Source organism: Bos grunniens, chromosome 17 (assembly GCF_055505025.1).
Source record: "Bos grunniens cultivar Pamir isolate PY7600 chromosome 17, Bosgru_T2T1.0, whole genome shotgun sequence".
Classification (NCBI taxonomy): domain Eukaryota; kingdom Metazoa; phylum Chordata; class Mammalia; order Artiodactyla; family Bovidae; genus Bos; species Bos grunniens.
In genome coordinates, this window is record NC_141181.1 from 61,861,803 (window position 1) to 61,882,210 (window position 20,408).

Below are 20,408 nucleotides of genomic sequence, written 5' to 3' on the forward strand. Positions count from 1 at the left end.
TCTAGTTGGCTGCCTTCTGCAGACAAGGATACCAGCCAACTGCAGATCTGATACTGCTTTTTGGTTGAGCTCAGGCTTCCTCCAAAAAATCCAAATTGGCCCCAGAAATGTTCAGGCAACTGCTTTAGCGCTTTCAAACCAGCATTGCTGCAACATCTTGATGAATGTTGAAGAGAAGCCTAATAGATGTACAATTGCTCCAGAAAGTAGTTTAATGGGGTGAGCTGCAGAGCTGAGAAGAACACCCTGCCTGTGAAGGTGTGTTGGCTGTATGTGCTGGTCCCTGAACTGGTGAGGAAAATGGTGAAAAGCTGGGCCTCCATCACTGATGGTGTGGAGACAGAGAGCTGCCTTTAGAGCCATGATGGAGCGCGACTGCACGATGGTTCGGAAGATGCAGCGGAGTGAGAGTGCATCATGTTGTTTCTCTCTCTCTCTCCCTCACGTGCACACTCCATTAATTCCAGAGTCATGCTGCTTTCCCCATCACCCTAATTGCCAAGTGGGGAGATGCTACCACTAGGTTTATTAGACTTGGCATTTCCTGAAGTCTAGTCTGGGTCATCTAGACTGTGAACATGGCTGCTCTGAAGGGGGCTGGTCTAAGATTCCAACGCCAAGGTCTCTCGGGAACCTGTCCTTAAATGACTAAGTCCTTCCATCATGAAGCCATGCTGCTGGCATGCAGAGTGCATGCAGTTCAGACTCATTAATTTCTACTGCTGTTTATTACCGTCACTAGCTGGGGAGCTGTTGATCCTACTCTGTCTCCTTGATGGATTGGTCAGTGGGATTCCTGTCTGGACCCCAGCACTTTGGGGAAGGGGGTCACCCCGGGTCAGGGTTGGAGCCAAGAGAGAAAGCCCGAGGGCTCCGCTGGGCTAATGTAGTCAGCCAGGCAAGGAACTGGGTCATTTAAACCCAATAATAGCAACAGTTATCTGGTGCTGTGCTAAGCATTCCTTGTGCATTGTTTTCCTTAAGCCATACAACCTGTGAGGTCAGTTCCATTATTCACTCCTATTTTGGGGGGCAGGGAAGGAGGCACACAGACAGAAAGTCACTTACCAAGGGTACACAGCCAGCAGGTGGCCGAGATGCGACTGGAGGCTGGGTCTAGCTACTTGGATGCTGTTACCCGCTTTGGAAGAATGAAGCCTTTGTTTCTTTTCAGTGCTTACAGTTGGGGCTCCTCCTAACTCCTGCACCTGCCCTTTCTTGTCATGGAAAGTAGGGTTGAGAGAATACGCTGCTGAGGCCCACAAGGGACAGTGAAGGGTGAACTGCCCCACTGTAGGAAGAAGTGTGCGACACTCAATCTTTTAACCCGAGTGAATATATAAGACACCCTGTAAATTATTCACTTCCCTGAAGCTCTGAAGTTATTTGTCAATTGCCTTCCCTACCTGCACCTCTGAAAGGCAGTAAGATAATGTGGAAAGACAGATTCAAGTTCAGAGTTTGGTTTGGCCATGAAAAGACTGTGTACCCCTGGGCAACTGCCTTAACCTCTCTGAACTTCAGTCATCTCATCTGTGAAGTAAAGACAGTAGTCTGTCACTCTGAGAGGACATAGTAGGGATTAAAGGTAATGCAATATATTTGAAAGTTCCTAATAGAATGCTTGGCTATAAATGATTATCTCTCTATCAGTCAGTACAGTTCAGTCACTTAGTTGTGTCCAGCTCTTTGCAATGTTATGGACTGCAGCATGCCAGGCTTCCCTGTCCATCACCAACTCCCAGAGCTTGCTCAAACTCATGGCCATCGAGTCAGTGATGCCATCCAACCATCTCATCCTCTGTCGTCCCCTTCTCCTCCTGCCTTCAATCTTTCCCAGCATCAGGGTCTTTTCCAATGAGTAAGTTCTTCACATCATGCGGCCAAAGTACTGGAGCTTCAGCTTCAGCATCAGTCCTTCCAATGAATATTCAGGACTGATTTTCTTTAGGATTGACTGGTTTGATCTCCTTGCAGTCCAAGGGACTCTCAAGAGTCTTCTCCAACACCACAGTTCAAAAGCATCAATTCTTGGGCACTCAGTTTTCTTTATGGTCCAACTCTCAAATCCATACATGACTACTGCAAAAACCATAGCTTAAATCTCTCTATAGAATAGCAGAATAGGCATCTAACTCTGAAGCCAGCCAGTCTGGGTTTGCAATCCCAGTTTGCTTATTAGCTGTGCAACCCTGGGAAGTTGCTTAACCTCTCTGTCCCTCAGTTGCCTCATCTGTAAAATGGGAATGATAATAATATGGCTTAATGCATAAAGCTGTTGTGAGGGTTACATAGATGAATCTGCTTAAAGCTTTGAGTACCCTGCCAACATATGGTGTTTGTAAGGGTGAACTATTATTATTTCCCTAGAAGTTGAGTTATGGTTGCAGAAAAATTCTCATTTGTTTCTTCTTCCTTTTTTGAGTCACTCAGCAAGAAGGCTAGAGCAGTGATTCTCAACAGGGCGTGATTGTGCCCATCAAGGGGGCATTTGGCAATGTCGGGAGACATTTTGGATTGTCACAGCTTGGTAACAGTCCCAGTTACTACAGGCATCCAGTTGGAGGGAGCCAGAGGGAGCTGCTAAAAAATTCAGGGCACAGAACCACACCCACCAGAAAGAATTATCTGTCTCCAGATGTAAATAGTGCCAAGGTTCAAGAACCTTGGGTTAGATGGACTTGGAGATGGACATAGTCCAACTCCAACTCCCCACTTTATAGATGAGGTCTGGTAAACCTCAAAGTTAAAATTATTCAATGAGAGACTTAGTCAGTTGGGTTTAGAATTATCCAACATGTATTCATTTGCTCTCTCCTTTTTATGCCAGGCACTGGACTGCTTAACGAATTAGGAAGACATCTGTTTTCACTGGGGGCTTCCCATATAGCTCAGCTGGTAAAGAATATGCCTGCAATGCAGGAGACCCTGGTTCGACCCACTCCAGTATTCTTGGGCTTCCCTGGTGGCTCAGCTGGTAAAGAATCCACCTGCAATGCAGCAGACCTGTGTTTGATCCCTGGGTTGGGAAGATCCCCTGGAGAAGGGAACAGCTATCCACTTCAGTATTCTGGCCCAGAGAATTCCATGGACTGTACAGTCCATGGGGTCGCAAATAGTCAGACACGACTGAGCGACTTTCACTCATTCACTCACTGTTTTCATCTTGTGCAAACAGATTCCATATATTATTAAGGATACATGGACATAACAAAGTGTTGATCTGATCCCTTGAAAAACTGAGGTACTACTCAGTGTTTCTCAACATTTGGGGGTTCAGAATCCCCCCAAACCTGATGACATCTATGAATATTTCTTCTTAAAAATGAACACATACACACAGATAACTATGTTTATAATATCAGGATGCCCCAGAACCCCTGAGTTCTATCCACAGAATGTCTAGGACTCCAAGTTAAAAAAAAAAAAAATGTAGCAGGGTGGCTTGCTGTCAGCTTGTCAAGCCATAGGAAAGATGCCGAGCTAATTAGATGCAGCAAATCCCAAGCAGTATTACTCACTTCTCCCTCTGTCCACACTTTGAGAAAAATTCTAGGCTAAGACTATAGGGGATGGTGGAACTGAGATGGGGAGGTGACAGAAATCCAACAGATTTTGTCAACAACAGTCTCCCAGTGTCTCTTTGACTTCCTCCTCCATCACAGTGTTTGGACACCAAGGTTAATGACAAATCCTAATTACTTCTTCGGATCCATCTGTTGAGGGACATCAACCTCGAATGGAAACCACCAGGCTGCCTGTCCCCTTGCAGACAGAATATATGAGCAAATGCCTTTGAGAGGCTCTGAAAGAAAGAAATATGATAAAGACATGGAGGAACCTACCAGGGAAACAAAACAAAAACAAAACCTGCACATACAAGTTTCCCCAGGCAAATGTTTAATTCCAGATTTAATATGCTTTAAAAGTCCTGTGGGCACCCTCTGGGTGTCTGTTCAATTCACAAAGGACCTTGGCACTCTCTTGAGAAGCACTCAGCATCCTTGTTTGTGTAGCCTGGCACCTCTGGTCATGGCTGATTGGATGAGAGGCAGGCACTTAGGGTGACCTGGACCAGAGTTCCTTTCTTGGGAATTTGGAATTAGGGCTAAGAAGAATTATAGCAATTGAAGAGGTATAGTATGTGACTATATTTTCTAAGATGTGTATGAGAAGCAGAACTTTCGTGAGTCTAGGCTGTGTCCCTGTCCTTGCAACCCTTGAGATACCTCTGAAACCTTGTATTCAATTCCCCTTTTTGCCTAATGGAGTAGAATCTCCAAAGAAAACTCCCATTTACAGCTTCTTTCCCTGGATGTGTAAGTCATTCTTCCAGGAAGAGGTGGATCTCTTTCTCCTCTCCAGTAGAACCCAGTGGAGTAATGCTCTACCAGTCCCAGACCCAGCTGTTAAGAATCCCGATGACTTCCATCTTTGCTTTCTTTGCCAGGTAAAGGAACTCAGGTCAGACGATTGAGTAAGGAAAGATTTCTTGGAAAGAGAGGGGCCATGCAGAGCACACTGTGTGCAAGGATTGGAGCTTTCCTGGCCCTTCCAGTCCAACCCAGTCACTCATTGAATGCAGTTGAAAGAGTGACCCCTTGCCCATGCTACACGGAGCAGAAAATCAATCTGTCAGAGTCCTGCCTAAATTCTTAACCCACAGAATCATGAAAAATAGTAAATTGTGGTTGTTGGCAGTCAGTAAGTGTCGGGTGGTATGTGATGCGGTCACAGATAACTCAAACAGTCTACCTGGAATTAATTTCCTTTCTTGCAAGCCAAATGTTCTAACTAGTATAGAAAGTTTACAGCAGTCAGGCCATGCAAAATAAATTCTGAGATCCCATTTAGCCTTGAATAAGGAATGTGGGGAAAAATGAGGCTCTTTAATGAGTTTCCCTTCTGGCTATCATCCTTCCCTCTAGGGATGCTGAAGAGAGCAGAGCTTGATTGTGGGCTGAGTAGTGAGTGAAGTTTTAGACACCCTCTTGGTCAAAAGCAAAGAGGCTCCAAGACGAGAACCAGCTCTACTCAGCTGCATTGCCTGGGACTCCCTGGGGCATCTAACTCTAGCTAAACCGCCCCAGGGAGGCAGTGCTTCCTGGGACACCTGAGGCTGATTCTCACTTGGAATTCTCCACAGCCTTAGGACCATGGAGACAAGTTCTGACAGCTGTGGAGGTAGAAACAGGTTAGTAAGATCACTGGGAAGGAATCACTGGGCCAGTATAGAAGGGATTCTAGCTTCTAACTCCCCAAAAAGTGAGTGAAGTTGGTCAGTCATGTCCAACTCTTTTTGATCCCATGGACTATAACCTACCAGGCTCCTCTGTTGTGGAATTTTCCAGGCACAAGTACTGGAGTGGGTTGCCATTTCCTTCTCCAATGTCCTCTCCAAACCTAAGCTTTAAACGTTCCTATATTCTGCAGAGTCTAACAATTTTGAGGCCAGGCCTTCAGGAAAGACACCTAATAGGAGCATAATTCTGAGAGTCAGCCAGAGAGGGACATGTCTCTTAGCTCTGCGTGACTTTGGACAAGTGACCTAGATTTTCTAAGCCTCAGTTTCCTCAGCTGCAAAATGAGGATAATAATAGAACCTACTTGATCGGGCTGAGAGGAGCAGTTAATGAGTTAAGCCTATATGAAGTTTTTAGATTCAGTGTTTGGCACTCAGTAAATACTCAGCCTATAAATGGTACCCATTATAATGACTGCTTATTATGTAAACAATGACTTGGCATATCTCTCAGATGGGTGTTAGGTAACCGAAAAGGAAGTTCAGCATCACAGACCTGGTATCTGGGCCCAGAAGGGGACACAGTTATATCCACAGGTTTAATAGAAAGAGCTCATTTGCTGAGAGGGGCAGCCAATAACATGGTACAGGGTCCTCCACCAGACCCTCCCAATACTTTACAGTTGGATCAGGAAGGATTCTGAGACCCAGGCTGACCTGCCTTACTGGATGGGTGGGGAACTGAAGCCCCCAAGGCTCATTAACTGAGCCTCAGGTTCTGGAGGGGGAACCCCGATGGCACCCCGTTTTCAGCCTCACTCTGTGCCTGATGTGTTGCTCTCCTTTCATCTGACTCCACTCTGATCCTCTCCCAGGGAAGCGTGGGTTGAACAGGAATGAGGGCAGGTTCGAGCTCATAAGACACAAATAGCATGGCTTTGCCTCTGGCGATGCTACCATCGAGGGCTGGCAGCTGGAAGGGTGCGGGGAAACAGCGGCAGCCAGAATCCTCCAGGACTGTCCTGCCTCCTGGCAGGATGAGAAAATGTAGTGTTTCAGCAAGGGGACACTCTGTCACCATGGGCTTGGTCCCGGCTTCACTGGAAGGCTCTCAGATCTCCTTCAGGGGAAGCCAGGGGCTTGCCAAACCATAGTCTTGGGCATAATTCTAGAACGGAGGCCTTGGTCGGTGTAAAGAAACGCATTTCCTCAGCAAATGCGTTGTTAAATGATCATCACCATTAACTGAGCATGTGCCCTGTGTCAGGCACCATGATAATATTTTGCATGTGAATTAAACATTCCCAGAGAAGTGTGTGCTAAGTTATCCCTGTTCTTGCTGTCCTTCAGTCACTAAGTCGTGTCTGACTCTTTGCAACTGCCTGGAATGCAGCACACCAAACTTCCCTGTCCTTCACTATGTCCTGGAGTTTGCTCCAACTCATGTTCATTGGGTCGATGATGCCATCCAACCATCTCATCTTCTGTCACCCACTTCTCCTGCCTTCAATCTTTCCCGGCATCAGGGTCTGCAGAGGCTCAAATCAAAGGCACCTACTTCCTGTGTGTTCATAACATCATTTTCCATCCAGGAATAAAATGATCTGCAGAGCTTCCCCATTTTGCAGATGAGGAAATTGAGGAAGGAGGAGCTCAAGTGGCTTGCGTAAGGTCACACAGGGGATTAGAAATAGGGCTGGAATTTGAACCCAAGTCTCTCTGACTCTGGGGCCTCAGGGGTTAACTGCTGTGCTCTTCCACCACGTCACCAGATCAGGCAATGTAGCAGGACATGGGGGCAAAGCAGGGAGCCCATCTACCCTGTTCTTGAATGTTCAAGCTAGAATCCACTTAATTCACAGAGATCCCCTTAATTTACACCCAAAGGCAGCCCAGTTAACAGGGATAGATTCTGATATAAATCTAAATCAGCAAGTCGTAGTGTCTTCTCTGGAAATTTGGACCCTGGACTACAAAATTCCAAGCTCTCCAGCCTCATGGCCACAGAAGATGCAGAAAGAAACTGACTTGGGTGGGTGGGAGGAGCACTGTCTGCCATGTTCACTCACTCACTCAACAAATACTCTACTGCACACCTACTATGTACTAGGTCTGGGGATTCCATGGTGAACAAAACGGGTAACAATGTCTACACTCAGGAATCTTATCATCTGATAGGGAGAGACACACAACAGTCAAACTCAGTGTAAAATACAAAGCGTGTTAGCTGGTGGGAAAGTGCTATGTAGGAAAAAGGTTGGAAGTTCTTGCCTCCAAGCAAGAATTTAACATCCATATCCTTCTGCAAGGATATCCTTTCTGCAAGGCTGAGGCCCCTTGTTGGTTGAAGTGAACACACACTCAAGCTCACACCCACACACTCACAAGACCTCCAGCCTGGACAACTCCTCACTCCTGATATATCTTTTTAAAAGCAAAATAAAAACTCAGCCATGTAAGCAAGCCCCTCAAGACCTCTCCCCATTAACAACCTACCCAGGAAGCTGATGGAGGGCTGAACACAAGCTGACTCCGCCTGTGCCAGGTTATCTGCCACTTGCCAACATCACCTCTGATCGCCCCAGCCCACCCTGAACAAAATGGTCTGCAGAGGCTCAAATCAAAGGCACCCACTTCCTGTGTATTCAGAACATCATTTTCCTCCCAGGAATCTTGTTAACCCCCTGCTGAGTGGATGGGCGGGGAGATGAAAGGACACCCCAGTGCCCAACCAGTTGCAAGCAGTCAGCAAAGGCTGCTCCCCACTCTGCCCCAGGGAAGAAAGGTCTGGGAAGGAGGTGACATCTCGGTGACCCCTCCCATTTCCCATCTGAGGTTCAGTCTTGGAGGACCGATTGGTGGCCTCCCTGAGTCCTAGCAGTGGAAACTTCTACCCATGAACTGCGCCCCCCAACCCCCAACACACACATACTCACTCTTCTCTTCTCCCAGGCACGACTCCCCTCTCACTTCCCCATCCATTCCTCCCAAGCCCACCCGCTAGCCTTCCCTCTCTCTCTAACACTGCCCTGGCTCACTGACGCTGTCACTCCCTGACACACACACGCCACACATCCTTCTTCCATCCCTTATGTGTTTTTGTTACCTCTGCCCTCCAAACTCCACTTTCCTCCCCCCCTACCATTCGTTAAATGCAAAGTATGCCCAGGCCACTTGATGCGAAGAACCAACTCATTGGAAAAGAACCTGATACTGGGAAAGACTGAAGGTGGGAAGAGAAGGGGATGACAGAGGATGAGATGGTTGGAATGGCATCACCAACGTGATGGACGTGAGTTTGAGTAAACTTCGGGGGTTGGTGATGGACAGGGAGGCCTGACGTGCTGCAGTACATGGTGTCGCAAAGAGTTGGACACGACTGAGCGACTGAACTGAACTGAATGCCCAGCCCTGGGCCAGGAATGATACAAGCATCACTTCACTCCTTATGACTGTCCTATGGGACAATGATTTTATTCTCCCCATTCTAGAGAGAGCAAACCAAGGCTCAGCGGGTGAAGCAACATGCATGGGAGCTGCAGCTGGTAAGCAGGGAGTGGGGATGGAACCCTGAGTTCTTGGCATCCAGACCCACCAGCTTAATCTCTGAAGCCTCACTCTCACGCTGGCTCCCCTTTAGGAAGGATTTCTCCCGTTCTCTCATATGGTTCATTTCAGGCGTGCGCTCTCTTTCCCGTACTGTGTCTTTGATGTAGACTTGCTCCCCCTTACCTCACCCTCAGCTGTATATTCTAGAACCTGCATGGCGTATGTCACTAGAACACATTTCTGTGCAGCCGAAATGGTGAGACAACTGGGCTCACACACACACACACCTCCCCAGCCCAGATGCCCCCTTCCCCAGCCAGCCCCCAGCCCGCTCTCTCCTCTGTTCTTTTCTCCTCTCCTGGCTGTCTCATCTCCTGCACCAAGGATTCCGGCTCTGCCTGAGTGGGTGTCTCAGCGCGTCACAGATGACAAATCCCAAAGGCAGCCCTGCCCCGTGCCCTCCCCAAGCACCCCGCCCTGGGCAGCACGGCCCTCCCAGAATGGAGGGAAGCGCAGGGCCTCACCCAATTCGCTCCTGTTCCATCTCTTCCATCTTCTCAGCGCGAGCGATCACCCTGTTGATGATTTCCTTCTCCTCATCTGTCAGCTCTTCCTGTTTCCTCTGTCTGTCCGGCTGACCGCTGGGGTGGACAGACCATCCTGTCTGGAGCCTGAAAGGTAATATGGGAAGGCGTGAGGCTGGAGAGAAAGTAGGCTGTTGTGGTTAGGCTCTAGCCTCTGGAGTCTGGTAAACCTCAGTTCAAATCCCTTCAGGCAAAAGAATCCCAACCTCTCAGAGCCTCAGTTTGCTTATCTCTACAGTGGGACCCGTGGAGGCTTTGCAGGTGGCACAATGGTAAAGAATCCACCTGTCAATGCAGGAGACGCAGGAGATAGGGGTTCAAATCCTGGGTCAGGAATGTTCCTTTGGAGGAGGACATAGCAACCCACTCCAGTATTCTTGCCAGGAAAATCCCATGGACAGAGGAGACCAGTGGGCTGCAGTCCACGGGGTCGCAAAGAGTAGGACGTGACTGAGCAACTGAGCATACACACACACACACACACACACACACAGTGGGGAACATATACATCCTTCATAGGGTTCTGCTGAGTTTATTTTTCTTAAGTGCTTAGCATGTGGCAGACACTCTTGACTTGACATTTGCAGGAAGTTCATGGAAACCTGGGCTTCCCCTGTGGCTCAGACAATAAAGAATCTGCCTGTAACGTGGGAGACCTGGCTTCTATCCCTGGGTTGGGAAGATCCCCTGGAGAAAGGAATGGCTACCCACTCCAGTATTTTGGCCTGAAGAATTCCATGGACAGAGAAGCCTGGCAGGCTACAGTCCATGGGGTTGCAAAGAGTCAGACACAACTGAGCAACTTTCACTTTTCATGGAAACCTGGAGGATAATGGTGTTCTCAGTAAAAGAGTCCAAACAGTAGACTTCTGCAACTGGAGTGGAAAAGATTCTGGGAGAGTGGTCTGAAGCCCTGGATCCCAGGTGGAATCCAACCCCTACCTGGCACAAATATGTTTAGTGTGGGCCACAGAATTTTTTTTTTTTCAAATTTAAACTAGTTGCCAACTAGTTTTATAAAAATCTCTCCATTTCACACAAACATCTAGATTTCCTGCCTCCAAAGCTCCTGTAGCATTTCAAGTTCCATCCTGTGCTCTTCTTGGCTTTTTTGTTTCAATAAAAAAGCAAATACCGACATGGACTTCCCAGGTGGCGCTAGTGGTAAAGAACCTGCCTGCCCACGAAGGAAATGTAAGAGATGAGGGTTTGTTTCCTGGGTTAGGAAGATCCCCTGGAGGAGGGCATGGCAACCCACTCAGTTATTCTTGCCTGGAGAATCCCATGGACAGAGGAGCCTGGCAGGCTACAGTCCATGGGGTGGCAAAGAGTTGGACATGACTGAAGCCACATAGTAGCAGCAAATACTGACATAGTGCCTTCTGGAGGCCCACATTACTTCATTTAATCCTCACAACATTTCTACAAGGCAGGGATGGTTACTGTCTATTTTCTGGTGAGGAGACTCGGCTGTGGAGAAATTAGACAACTTGTCCGAGGTCGCACAGCTGGGAAGTGGCAGAGGTGGAATTCAGACCTGGGCAGCCTGCACACTTAACCTCCCCAATATGAGGTGAAATGAATGCCTATCCGTGTAGCCCCAGGGATGGTGCAGAGGATCAGAGCTGGGTAGAGAGCTAATGCTACAGTCTATGGCAAATTATCATTCTCTCCACTAATAATATCCTCCACCCCCCAGGCGCTGAGGGGCATTACCCAAGTGGAATGCAGGGCTCAACACCACTAGAAATTCTTGTCCCTGTTGCGGGGGAAAAATCAGTAATTACGAATCCCCTGGAGCCAGCACCCCATTAGCTGCCAGCCTCTATTACTTCCACCGCTCTAATCACATCAGTAGGCATGAAATTGCCTTTTGACACTTAAAGTTGAAAATTAAAAGCCCTGTCTCCCCCTTCCTCCCTCCCCACCTCCTCTCACATCCTCCCACCTAAGATGGTTTGTTCAGAAGAGCAGAGAAGGAAGAGTTTGAAAGCAACTGGAAGCAGACGTCTTGCGAGAAAGAGGATGGAGCGGCTGGGGGAAACCCGGATGGAAACATACCTTGCTTTGGATCAGGGGCCTCTGGGGATGAACAAATGCTAAACATACTCAATGGAAGAAAGATCAATATGGCAGCCAGTCTACCATATGGTTCCCCGGGATATCTGCCTCCTGGTATTCACTCTCCCTGTGTTGTCTTCTTTCACACTGAATCCCAGCTGGTGTGGGTGTGACCGTGGGTGACTTCCTAGGCTAGGTCATGAAAGACATTTCAACTTCTGCCTTGGTCTCTTGGGTCATTCGGTCTAGGGGAAGTCAAATGCCATGTCATGAGGACACTCAAACATCCCTGTGGAAAGGAACTGAGCCCCCGCCCCCACATCCCCACCACCCAACAGCCAGCACCAACTTGCCAGTGACCCTCTAGCCCTTGTCAAATCTTTAGATGGCCTCAGCCTCAGCTGCCATATGACTGCAGCTCTGCCAGGACCACCTAGCCAAGCCACTCTCAAATATCTACCAACAAAATCTGCAAGAGGTAATAAGCAGTAACTGCTGTTTAAGCCACTGCGCTTGATGTGATTTGTTGTATAGCATTGTTGTTTAGCTGCTAAGTCGTGTCTCTTTGTGACCCCATGAACTTCAGTATGCCAGGCTTCCCTGTCCTTCTCTGTCTCCTTGAGTTTGCTCAAATCCATGTCCATTGAGTTGGTGATCCATCCAACCATCACGTCCTCTGTCGTCCCCTTCTCCTCTTGCCCTCAATCTTTCCCAGCATCAGGGTCTCTTCCAATGAGTCGACTCTTCACATCAGGTGGCCAAAATACTGGAGCTTCAGCTTCAGCACCATTAGATAATTGGAAAAATCAACCTAGCAGAGGATATAGACAGGGTGGAACAAAGCCCTACCTACAATGCCTATATTCATTTTCGATTGTTGCATAACCAGTTATTACAAACTTAGGGGCTTTACACAACACACATTTAATATGTCACAGTTTTCATGTTGGGAGTCCAGGCACAGCTTTGGGTCCTCTGCGCAGCATCTTACAAGGCTGCAATCAGATGTCAGATGGGTCAGATTCCAGATGGCTCCAGATGGCTCACATTTCATCTGGAGGCTTTCTAGGGGAAGAATAAACTTCCAGGTAAATCTAGTTCATTTCCCAGCAACCATGTGACCTAGGACCCCAACTTCTTGTTGGCTGTTGGCAAGAGGTCACCTCCATGTCCTGGAGGCAGGCTGCAATTCCTAACCAAGCGGACTTCAATTTCATCCCATGGGCCACTTCCTTCATCAAGTATGCAAGGTGACTCTGCAGCTCCAGTCAAGTGAGACAGAGTCTTACATAACATGACGTAATCACAGAGCTGAGGTCCCATCCTGTTTGCAGTATTCCATAGGTTAGAAACATAACCCTGGTCCTGCCCACACTCAAGGTGAGGAGGTTACACAAAGACATGAACACCAGGAGAGGAGGGCCATGGGGGATCACCCGAAAGCCTGTCTTACACAGCCTCCCTAGAGGGGTCCTTCCAGCCTTGCTTGAATGCTCCCTGTGATGAAGACCTCACTCTCTCATAAGGAGCCTATGCCATTCTATTGGAAAGATCTTCCTCAAGGTATGCTAATATCCCTCAGCCTGATGTTTCTTCCCATCAATTGCAAAGCATACATTGGACTCCTGCATGAGGAAGACCACCCATCCTTCCCAAAGAGCCTTAGTTACAACCTCATCCAGCCACCTCCCCAGGTCCCTCTGGTTTTCCATGGAAATGGATGTCTCAACTACCCCTCTTCTTCCTCCTTCATCCCCACTTCTCTTTCTTCATTCTCTTCTGATCCCCCTCCGCATATTAAAAGTGAAGCAAAATTGTTAGTTGCTCAGTCGTGTCTGACTCTTTGTGACCCCATGGACTGTAGCTCACAAGTCTCCTCTGTCCACGGAATTCTCCAAGCAAGAATATTGGAATAGGTTGCCATTCCCTTCTCTGGGACATCTTCCTGACCCAGGGATCAAACCTGGGTCTTCTGCATTGCAGGCAGATTCTTTACTGTCCAAACCACCAGGGAAGTCTCCATGTATCTCCTGCCTTTAAAAAGCAGCTCAGGGACCAAGACAGAGCATACATGAGATGCTGGGCCATACACCCAGTAGAGACCCTTTCATGGACACATTCCTACAGCTCACAGTCTGGTCATGGGTATGGTCAGACCTGAAGTCAATGCCTCTAACCCCAACACATGACTCGCTGGGATTAGCACGCACAGGAAACACATGACTCCAGAAACACAAGCAGGAATAGGGGTCCCCAAGAGGCCCACCTAAGATAATTGCCTCCTTCTGCAGATGAGCAAAAGGCCTGCTGGAGCTCCCAGCATCCCTCCAGACCTTACCCACTCCCCGTCCTCTGCTCCAAAATACACAGTTGACAAACAACTCATCTAGTGTTTGAAAATGTCACCAATTGGTCCCAGTGGGGATTCGCAAGCCTCCTGTGGATTTTCATGTTTTAATTTCAAAAGCAAACAGAGGGAAACAAACTGGTTTTTCAAACCAAAGCCTTTGCTCTGAAGGGAGAGAATGGCCGTATCTGGGCCTCCTGTGGACTGGCGAGCATTGTGAACATGGGGACCTTGAGAATACTCTAGTGACAAGAAGGTGGAACCCTTACTAAGGATTCGGGCTCCATGTCCTTAAGACCAAAGTCCAGTGTTGGGATCTCATTAAAGACCAAAAGTGAAAGTGAAAGTTGCTCAGTTGTGTCTGACTCTTTGCAACCCCATGGACTGCAGCTTGCCAGGCTCCTCTGTCCATGGAATTCTCCAGGCCAGAATACTGGAGTGGGTAGCCATTCCCTTTTCCAGGGGATTGTCCTGACCCAGGGATCGAACCCAGGTCTCCCACACTGCAGGCAGATTCTTTACCATCTGAGCCACAAGGGAAGCCAAAAGTGGAGACCAAAGTGTTGCCTCCTTGGACAAGTTCCTCAGAGCATTGTATTCAATCCAGTAAATGCCTAGAGGGCCTACTGCACACCAGCTTGAGTCCTCTTTGACCTAGTGGGGTTTAAGATCCAAATCCTGGGTCTGTTGCTTATTAGCAGTGTGCACTGGGGCCCCAGTCTGAATGTCTGTTTCAGATCTGTTAAGTGAGAAGGATTTCATGTCTGTTTACTGCCAGGACTCTCAGAGGCTACTCCTTTTTAAAAAAAAAAATCATTTATTTCTTTGGCTGTGCCAGGTCTTAGCTGCATCCAGGACCCTTGATCCTCTATCTTCACTGCAGCATGTGGGATCTTTAGTTGCCAACTCTGTTGTGGCATGTGAGATCTAGTTCCCTGACCAGGGATCAGACCTGGGCCCCCTGCATTGGGAGTGAGAAGTCTTACCCACTTAGTCTCTCAGAGGCTACCCCTGACCCTCAGTGGCTGCATGTGGAAACACCCCTGGCTTAGTGGCTCAGGCAGGTCAGGGCGAAGAGGGCTGACCCATCTCCACTCTTATTCACATACTTAGGACAAGGCTTCCTGGAGAATTATGAAGGGCACCTGCCTCTTATTCCCCCAAATAGTCTAAGCTGTTGTAGTTCCCTGAAGGGATCTCAAAGGGTTGCAGGTGAGTGGGCTGTGCAGGGACAGAGTAGACAGGGAACCAAGCCCTCCATCCTCACTTCAGCCCAGATGGCAATGCTGGGTTCCCACTAGCAAAGTAAGGATACCAGTTAAAAATAGAGTGAGCAAAAACAATTTTTAAGAATTTAATATTTAATAAAACCATGAGATCTAGTTTATTGCATTGGGGACCTCAATACTTCACCCTTCTAAGGATCCATGCCCTTTGCCATGTGGATTTCAAATTGCTTTCACCCAAAGGGCAGAGTCTATTTCTCAACCCTTGAATCCATATGGAATTGTGGCTTACTTTGGCCAATGAAACACAGGGGAGAGATGGGCCATCCTGGGGCTAAGCCTGAAAAACCCTTGTACGTTTCTATTTACTTTCATCACTGAAACAAAAAGCTCAGGACAGGATGAGAGGCATGCAGAGCTGAGTCATTCCAGCCACAGCATCTTAGATCAGCCTACAGTTTGATGCACAAGAGAGCCCAGCCAAGATCAGCAGAGCCACCAGCCAGGCCCAGATTCCAGAAAATAAGTCATCATTGTTCTATGCCACTGAGTTTTTTTTTTATAATTGTTTATTTTTAATTGGAGGATAATTAATTTACAACATTGTGTTGGTTTCTGCCCTATATCAACATCAATCAGCCATAGGTCTATGTATGTCTCCTCGCTCTTGAATCTTCTTCCCACCTTCTACTCCATCCCACCCCTCTAGGTTGTCACAGAGCATCAGATTTGTTACACAGCAAAAGATAACTGATACACTATTCACTGTGGTGACAACAACAAAGTGAATCTTGCTAAACTCGCTACATTTACTTTATAGTTTGGTATTATTTTAACTTACAGTTGCACCATGATACATTTAATGCTTTTAGCCACTAAAGAACTTTATCCAGCTCCACTCTTTATCTATCTTATATATTTAGCTTCTGAATAAAATTGTATTCACAGAAAGAATTTTGCTGCTAATAAAAGTCTAAAGATCACTGCAGTTGACCTGCTCATTTTCCAGACGCCCAACCCTCAAAGGAGGGAAGGGAATTGCCAAGAGAGCTGTGTGGGGAGGATATGGTCAGAGGCTCAAGAAACTAGCATTCTGGGTGCGCTTCATCTGTGACCTGAATGTAGCTGCTCAGGTGCATCTAGAGACTGTTGGAAGGAACCCTCCCCGACAAACCAGCACCAGTGGCCTCTAATACAAAAGGAAACTAGTCCTGACTCCAGGTGGAAGCCCCTCACAGGTGTTCCCCACCCGCCGAAACACTGCAAAGCGCAGACTCCCAGCTTCTTCCTGCCTCCTACCTTGATTCTTCGTTTCATACACACAATAGTCACGTAATAAATACCCACCAGATGTCTCTATTAATATATTATAACTCCCCAAAGGAGTGGGATGATGGAAATGCTGTCAGGGCATGAAGGCTCTGAAGCATTAAACAGCGGTGGTGTGCAGAAAATTAATCCTTTTTCTTTTCTTTCTTCTTATCCCCTCCCTTCCCCCAGGATGCCGACAGAAGCAGGTGTCAGCAGGAAGTCTCTTTACAGCTCAGAGAATGAGATTTTAATGAATCCTGAAGGGGAGGGTGTGGAAGGAGGGACATCCACAACACAGAACATTTCATCCAAGTCCTGCTGGTATAAAGGCCCTTTTGGATGAGATTTACCCCTACCAGACTCAAGGGGGTGCCACAAGGATGCTGTGGTTCCCTAACTCCCTTCAGAAAGCTAAGGGGATCTCGGGATCCTGGTAATCTTTTAAACCAGCCTGAGTTCCATTCAGCTTTCCTAAAATCCCATGCTCTCTCTCCTATTTAGACTTTGTGTATGCTGTTCCCTTACCTGGAACTCCTCTGTCTCTTTTCTATCTTGTACCTCCTTTACACAATCTCAGCTTACACAATACTTCTTCCAGGAAACTTCCCCATCATTGTACTCCCACAGGACACTGATCTGCTATTATAGCTCCTTGCACAATAAAGTGTATTTGTTGGTGACTATTTGTTTGTAAACCCTTTTGGGGTGTGGACCTACCAGAAGCAGAAGATATTAAGAGGAGGAGGCAAGGATACACAGAAGAACTATACAAAAAAGACCTTAATAACCCAGATAACCATGATGGTGTGATCACTCACCTAGAGCCAGACATCCTGGAATGTGAAGTCAAGTGGGGCTTAGGAAGCATCATTATGAACAAAGCTAGTGGAGGTGATGGAATTCCAGCTGAGCTATTTCAAATCCTAAAAGATGATGCTGTGAAAGTGCTGCACTCAATATGCCAGCAAATTTGGAAAATTCAGCAGTGGCCACAGGACTGGAAAAGGCCAGTTTTCATTCCAATCCCAAAGAAAGGCAATGCCAAAGTTTGTTCAAACTACCGCACAATTGCACTCATCTCACATGCTAGCAAAGGAATGCTCAAAATTCTCCAAGTTAGGCTTCAACAGTACATAAATTGGGAACTTCCAGATGTTCAAGCTGGATTTAGAAAAGGCAGAGGAACCAGAGATCAAATTGCCAACCTCTGCTAGATCACAGAAAAAGCAAAAGAATTCCAGAAAAACATCTACTTCTGTTTCACTGACTGCACTAAAGCCTTTGACTGTGTGGATCACAACAAACTGTGGAAAATTCTGAAAGAGATGGGAATACCAGACCACCTGACCTGGTCCTGAGAAATCTGTATGTAGATCAAGAAGCAGTTAGAAATGGACATGGAACAATGGACTGGTTCAAAATAGGGAAAGGAGTATGTCAAGGCTGTATATTGTCACCCTGCTTATTTTAACTTAATGCAGAGTACATCATGCGAAATGTAGGGCTGGATGAAGCACAGGCTGGAATCAAAATTGCAGGGAGAAATATCAATAACCTCAGATATGCAGATGACACCACTCTTACGGCAGAAAGCAAAGAGGAACTAAAGAGCCTCTTGATGAAGGCAAAAGAGGAGAGTGAAAAAGCTGACTTAAAACTCAACATTCAAAAGCTAAGATTATGGCCTCTGGTCCCATCATTTTGTGGCAAATAGATGGGGAAACAATGGAAACACTGACAGACCTTATTTTCTTGGGCTCCAAAATCACTGCAAATGGTGACTGTAGCCAAGAAACTAAAAGTCACTTGCTCCCTGGAAGAAAACCTATGACAAACCTAAACAGCATATTAAAAATCAGAGACATTACTTTGCCAACAAAGGTCCATATAGTCAAAGCTATGGTTTTTCCAGTAGTCATGTATGGATGTGAGAGTTGGACTATAAAGAAAACTGAGTGCCGAAGAACTGATGCTTTTGAGTTGTGGTGTTGGAGAAGACTCTTGAGAGTCCCTTGGACTGCAAGGAGATCAAACAAGTCAATCCTAAAGGAAATCAGTCCTGAATATTCATTGGAAGGACTGATACTGAAGCTGAAGCTCCAATACTTTGGCCACATGATGCAAAGAACAGACTCATTTGAAAAGACCCTGATGCTGGGAAAGATTGAAGGCAGGAGGAGATGGGGACGACAGGATGAGATGGTTGAATGGCATCACCAACTTGATGGACATGAGTTTCACAAGCTCTGAGAGTTGGTGATGGACAGGGAAGCCTGGGGTGCTGCAGTCCATGGGGGTCACAGAGAGTTGGACTCTACTGAGCAACTGAAATGAACTGAACTGAAACCCTTCTAGACATCCACTCAGACTTTGACTAACCTTGTATTCCTGATGCTTAGCACAGAGTATGATACATACTAAGCACTGCTGCTGCTGCTAAGTCACTTCAGTCGTATCCGACTCTGTATGACCCCATAGACAGCAGCCCACCAGGCTCCCCTGTCCCTGGGATTCTCCAGGCAAGAACACTGGAGTGGGTTGCCATTTCCTTCTCCAATGCATGAAAGTGAAAAGTGAAAGTGAAGTCTCTCAGTTGTGTCCAACCCTCAGTGACCCCTTGGACTGCAGCCTTCCAGGCTCCACTGTCCATGGGATTTTCCAGGCAAGAGTACTGGAGTGGGGTGCCATTGCCTTCTCCGATACTAAGCACTGGGTATCTGTTAATGAAAGGAAAAAGGGAAGGGAGGGAGAGGGAGAAGGAGAGGATGGAGAGCATAAAGGAGGGAGGGAAGGAGCATGAATATATATCCTACCTTTCAACTTTCAGCATTCAGGAAGCCTAACGTGCTTAGGACCCTCTAAAGTCATGAACCTCTCTCTTGCAATGTTCATATTTATAATCAGATATCTCAGCATCTCTACTAGCATGTCTGAATTATATCAATTCAGTTCAGTTCAGTACTCAGTCATGTCCGACTCTTTGCAACCCCATGAGCTGCAGCACTCCAGGCCTCCCTGTCCATCACCAACTCCCGGAGTCCACCAAAACCCATGTCCATTGAGTCAGTGATGCCATCCAACCATCTCATCCTCTGTTGTCCCCTTCTCCTCCAGTCCTTGATCTTTCCCAGCATCAGGGTCTTTTCAAATGAGTCAGCTCTTCTCATCAGGTGGCCAAAGTATTGGAGTTTCAGCTTCAACATCAGTCCTTCCAATGAACACCCAGGACTGATCTCCTTTAAGATGGACTGGTTGGATGTCCTTGCAGTCCAAGGGACTCTCAAGGGTCTTCTCCAATACCACAGTTCAAAAGCATCAATTCTTCAGTGCTCGGCTTTCTTTACAGTCCAACTCTCACATCCATACATGACCACTGGAAAAACCATAGCCTTGACTAGACGGACCTTTGTTGACAAAGTAATGTCTCTGCTTTTTAATATGCTGTCTAGGTTGGTCATGATTTTCCTTCCAAGGAGTAATCGTCTTTTAATTTCATGGCTGCAATCACCATCTGCAGTGATTTTGGAGCCCCAAAAAATAAAGTCAGCCATTGTTTCCACTGTTTCCCCATCTATCTGCCATGAAGTGATGGGACCAGGGGCCATGATCTTAGTTTTCTGAATCTTGAGCTTTAAGCCAACTTTTTCATTCTCCACTTTCACTATCATCAAGAGACTTTTTAGTTCTTCTTCACTTTCTGCCATAAGGGTGGTGTCATCTGCATATCTGAGGTTATTGATATTTCTCCCAGCAGTCTTGATTCCAGCTTGAGCTTCCTTCAACCCAGCACTTCTCATGATGTACCCTGCACATAAGTTAAATAAGCAGGGTAACAATATACAGCCTTGACACACTCCTTTTCCTGTTGCTTCCTGACCTGCATACAGGTTTCTCAAGAGGCAGGTCAGGCGGTCTGGTATTCCCATCTCTTTCAGATATACTCACAATATTCATAAAAAGATACTGTCTGACCATAAGTTTACCAACCAACAACAGAAAATGTAGAACACACACTATATATATATATATATATATATATATATACATATATATATATATACACACACACACACACACACACAAGGGTA

The 20,408-nt window shown here is 46.9% G+C and overlaps 1 protein-coding gene across 3 annotated transcripts in view; it reads right to left on the reverse strand.

Annotated features, from left to right (window-relative positions):
• Positions 1–20,408, reverse strand: part of RPH3A (rabphilin 3A) — a 101,795-nt gene that overhangs the window by 39,560 nt on the left and 41,827 nt on the right. For all 3 annotated transcript variants that reach the window (XM_086348138.1, XM_086348140.1, XM_086348141.1), the window contains one exon: positions 9,316–9,462. In XM_086348138.1, the coding sequence (XP_086204264.1) occupies positions 9,316–9,462 (147 nt within the window). The remainder of the gene's footprint in view (positions 1–9,315; positions 9,463–20,408) is intronic.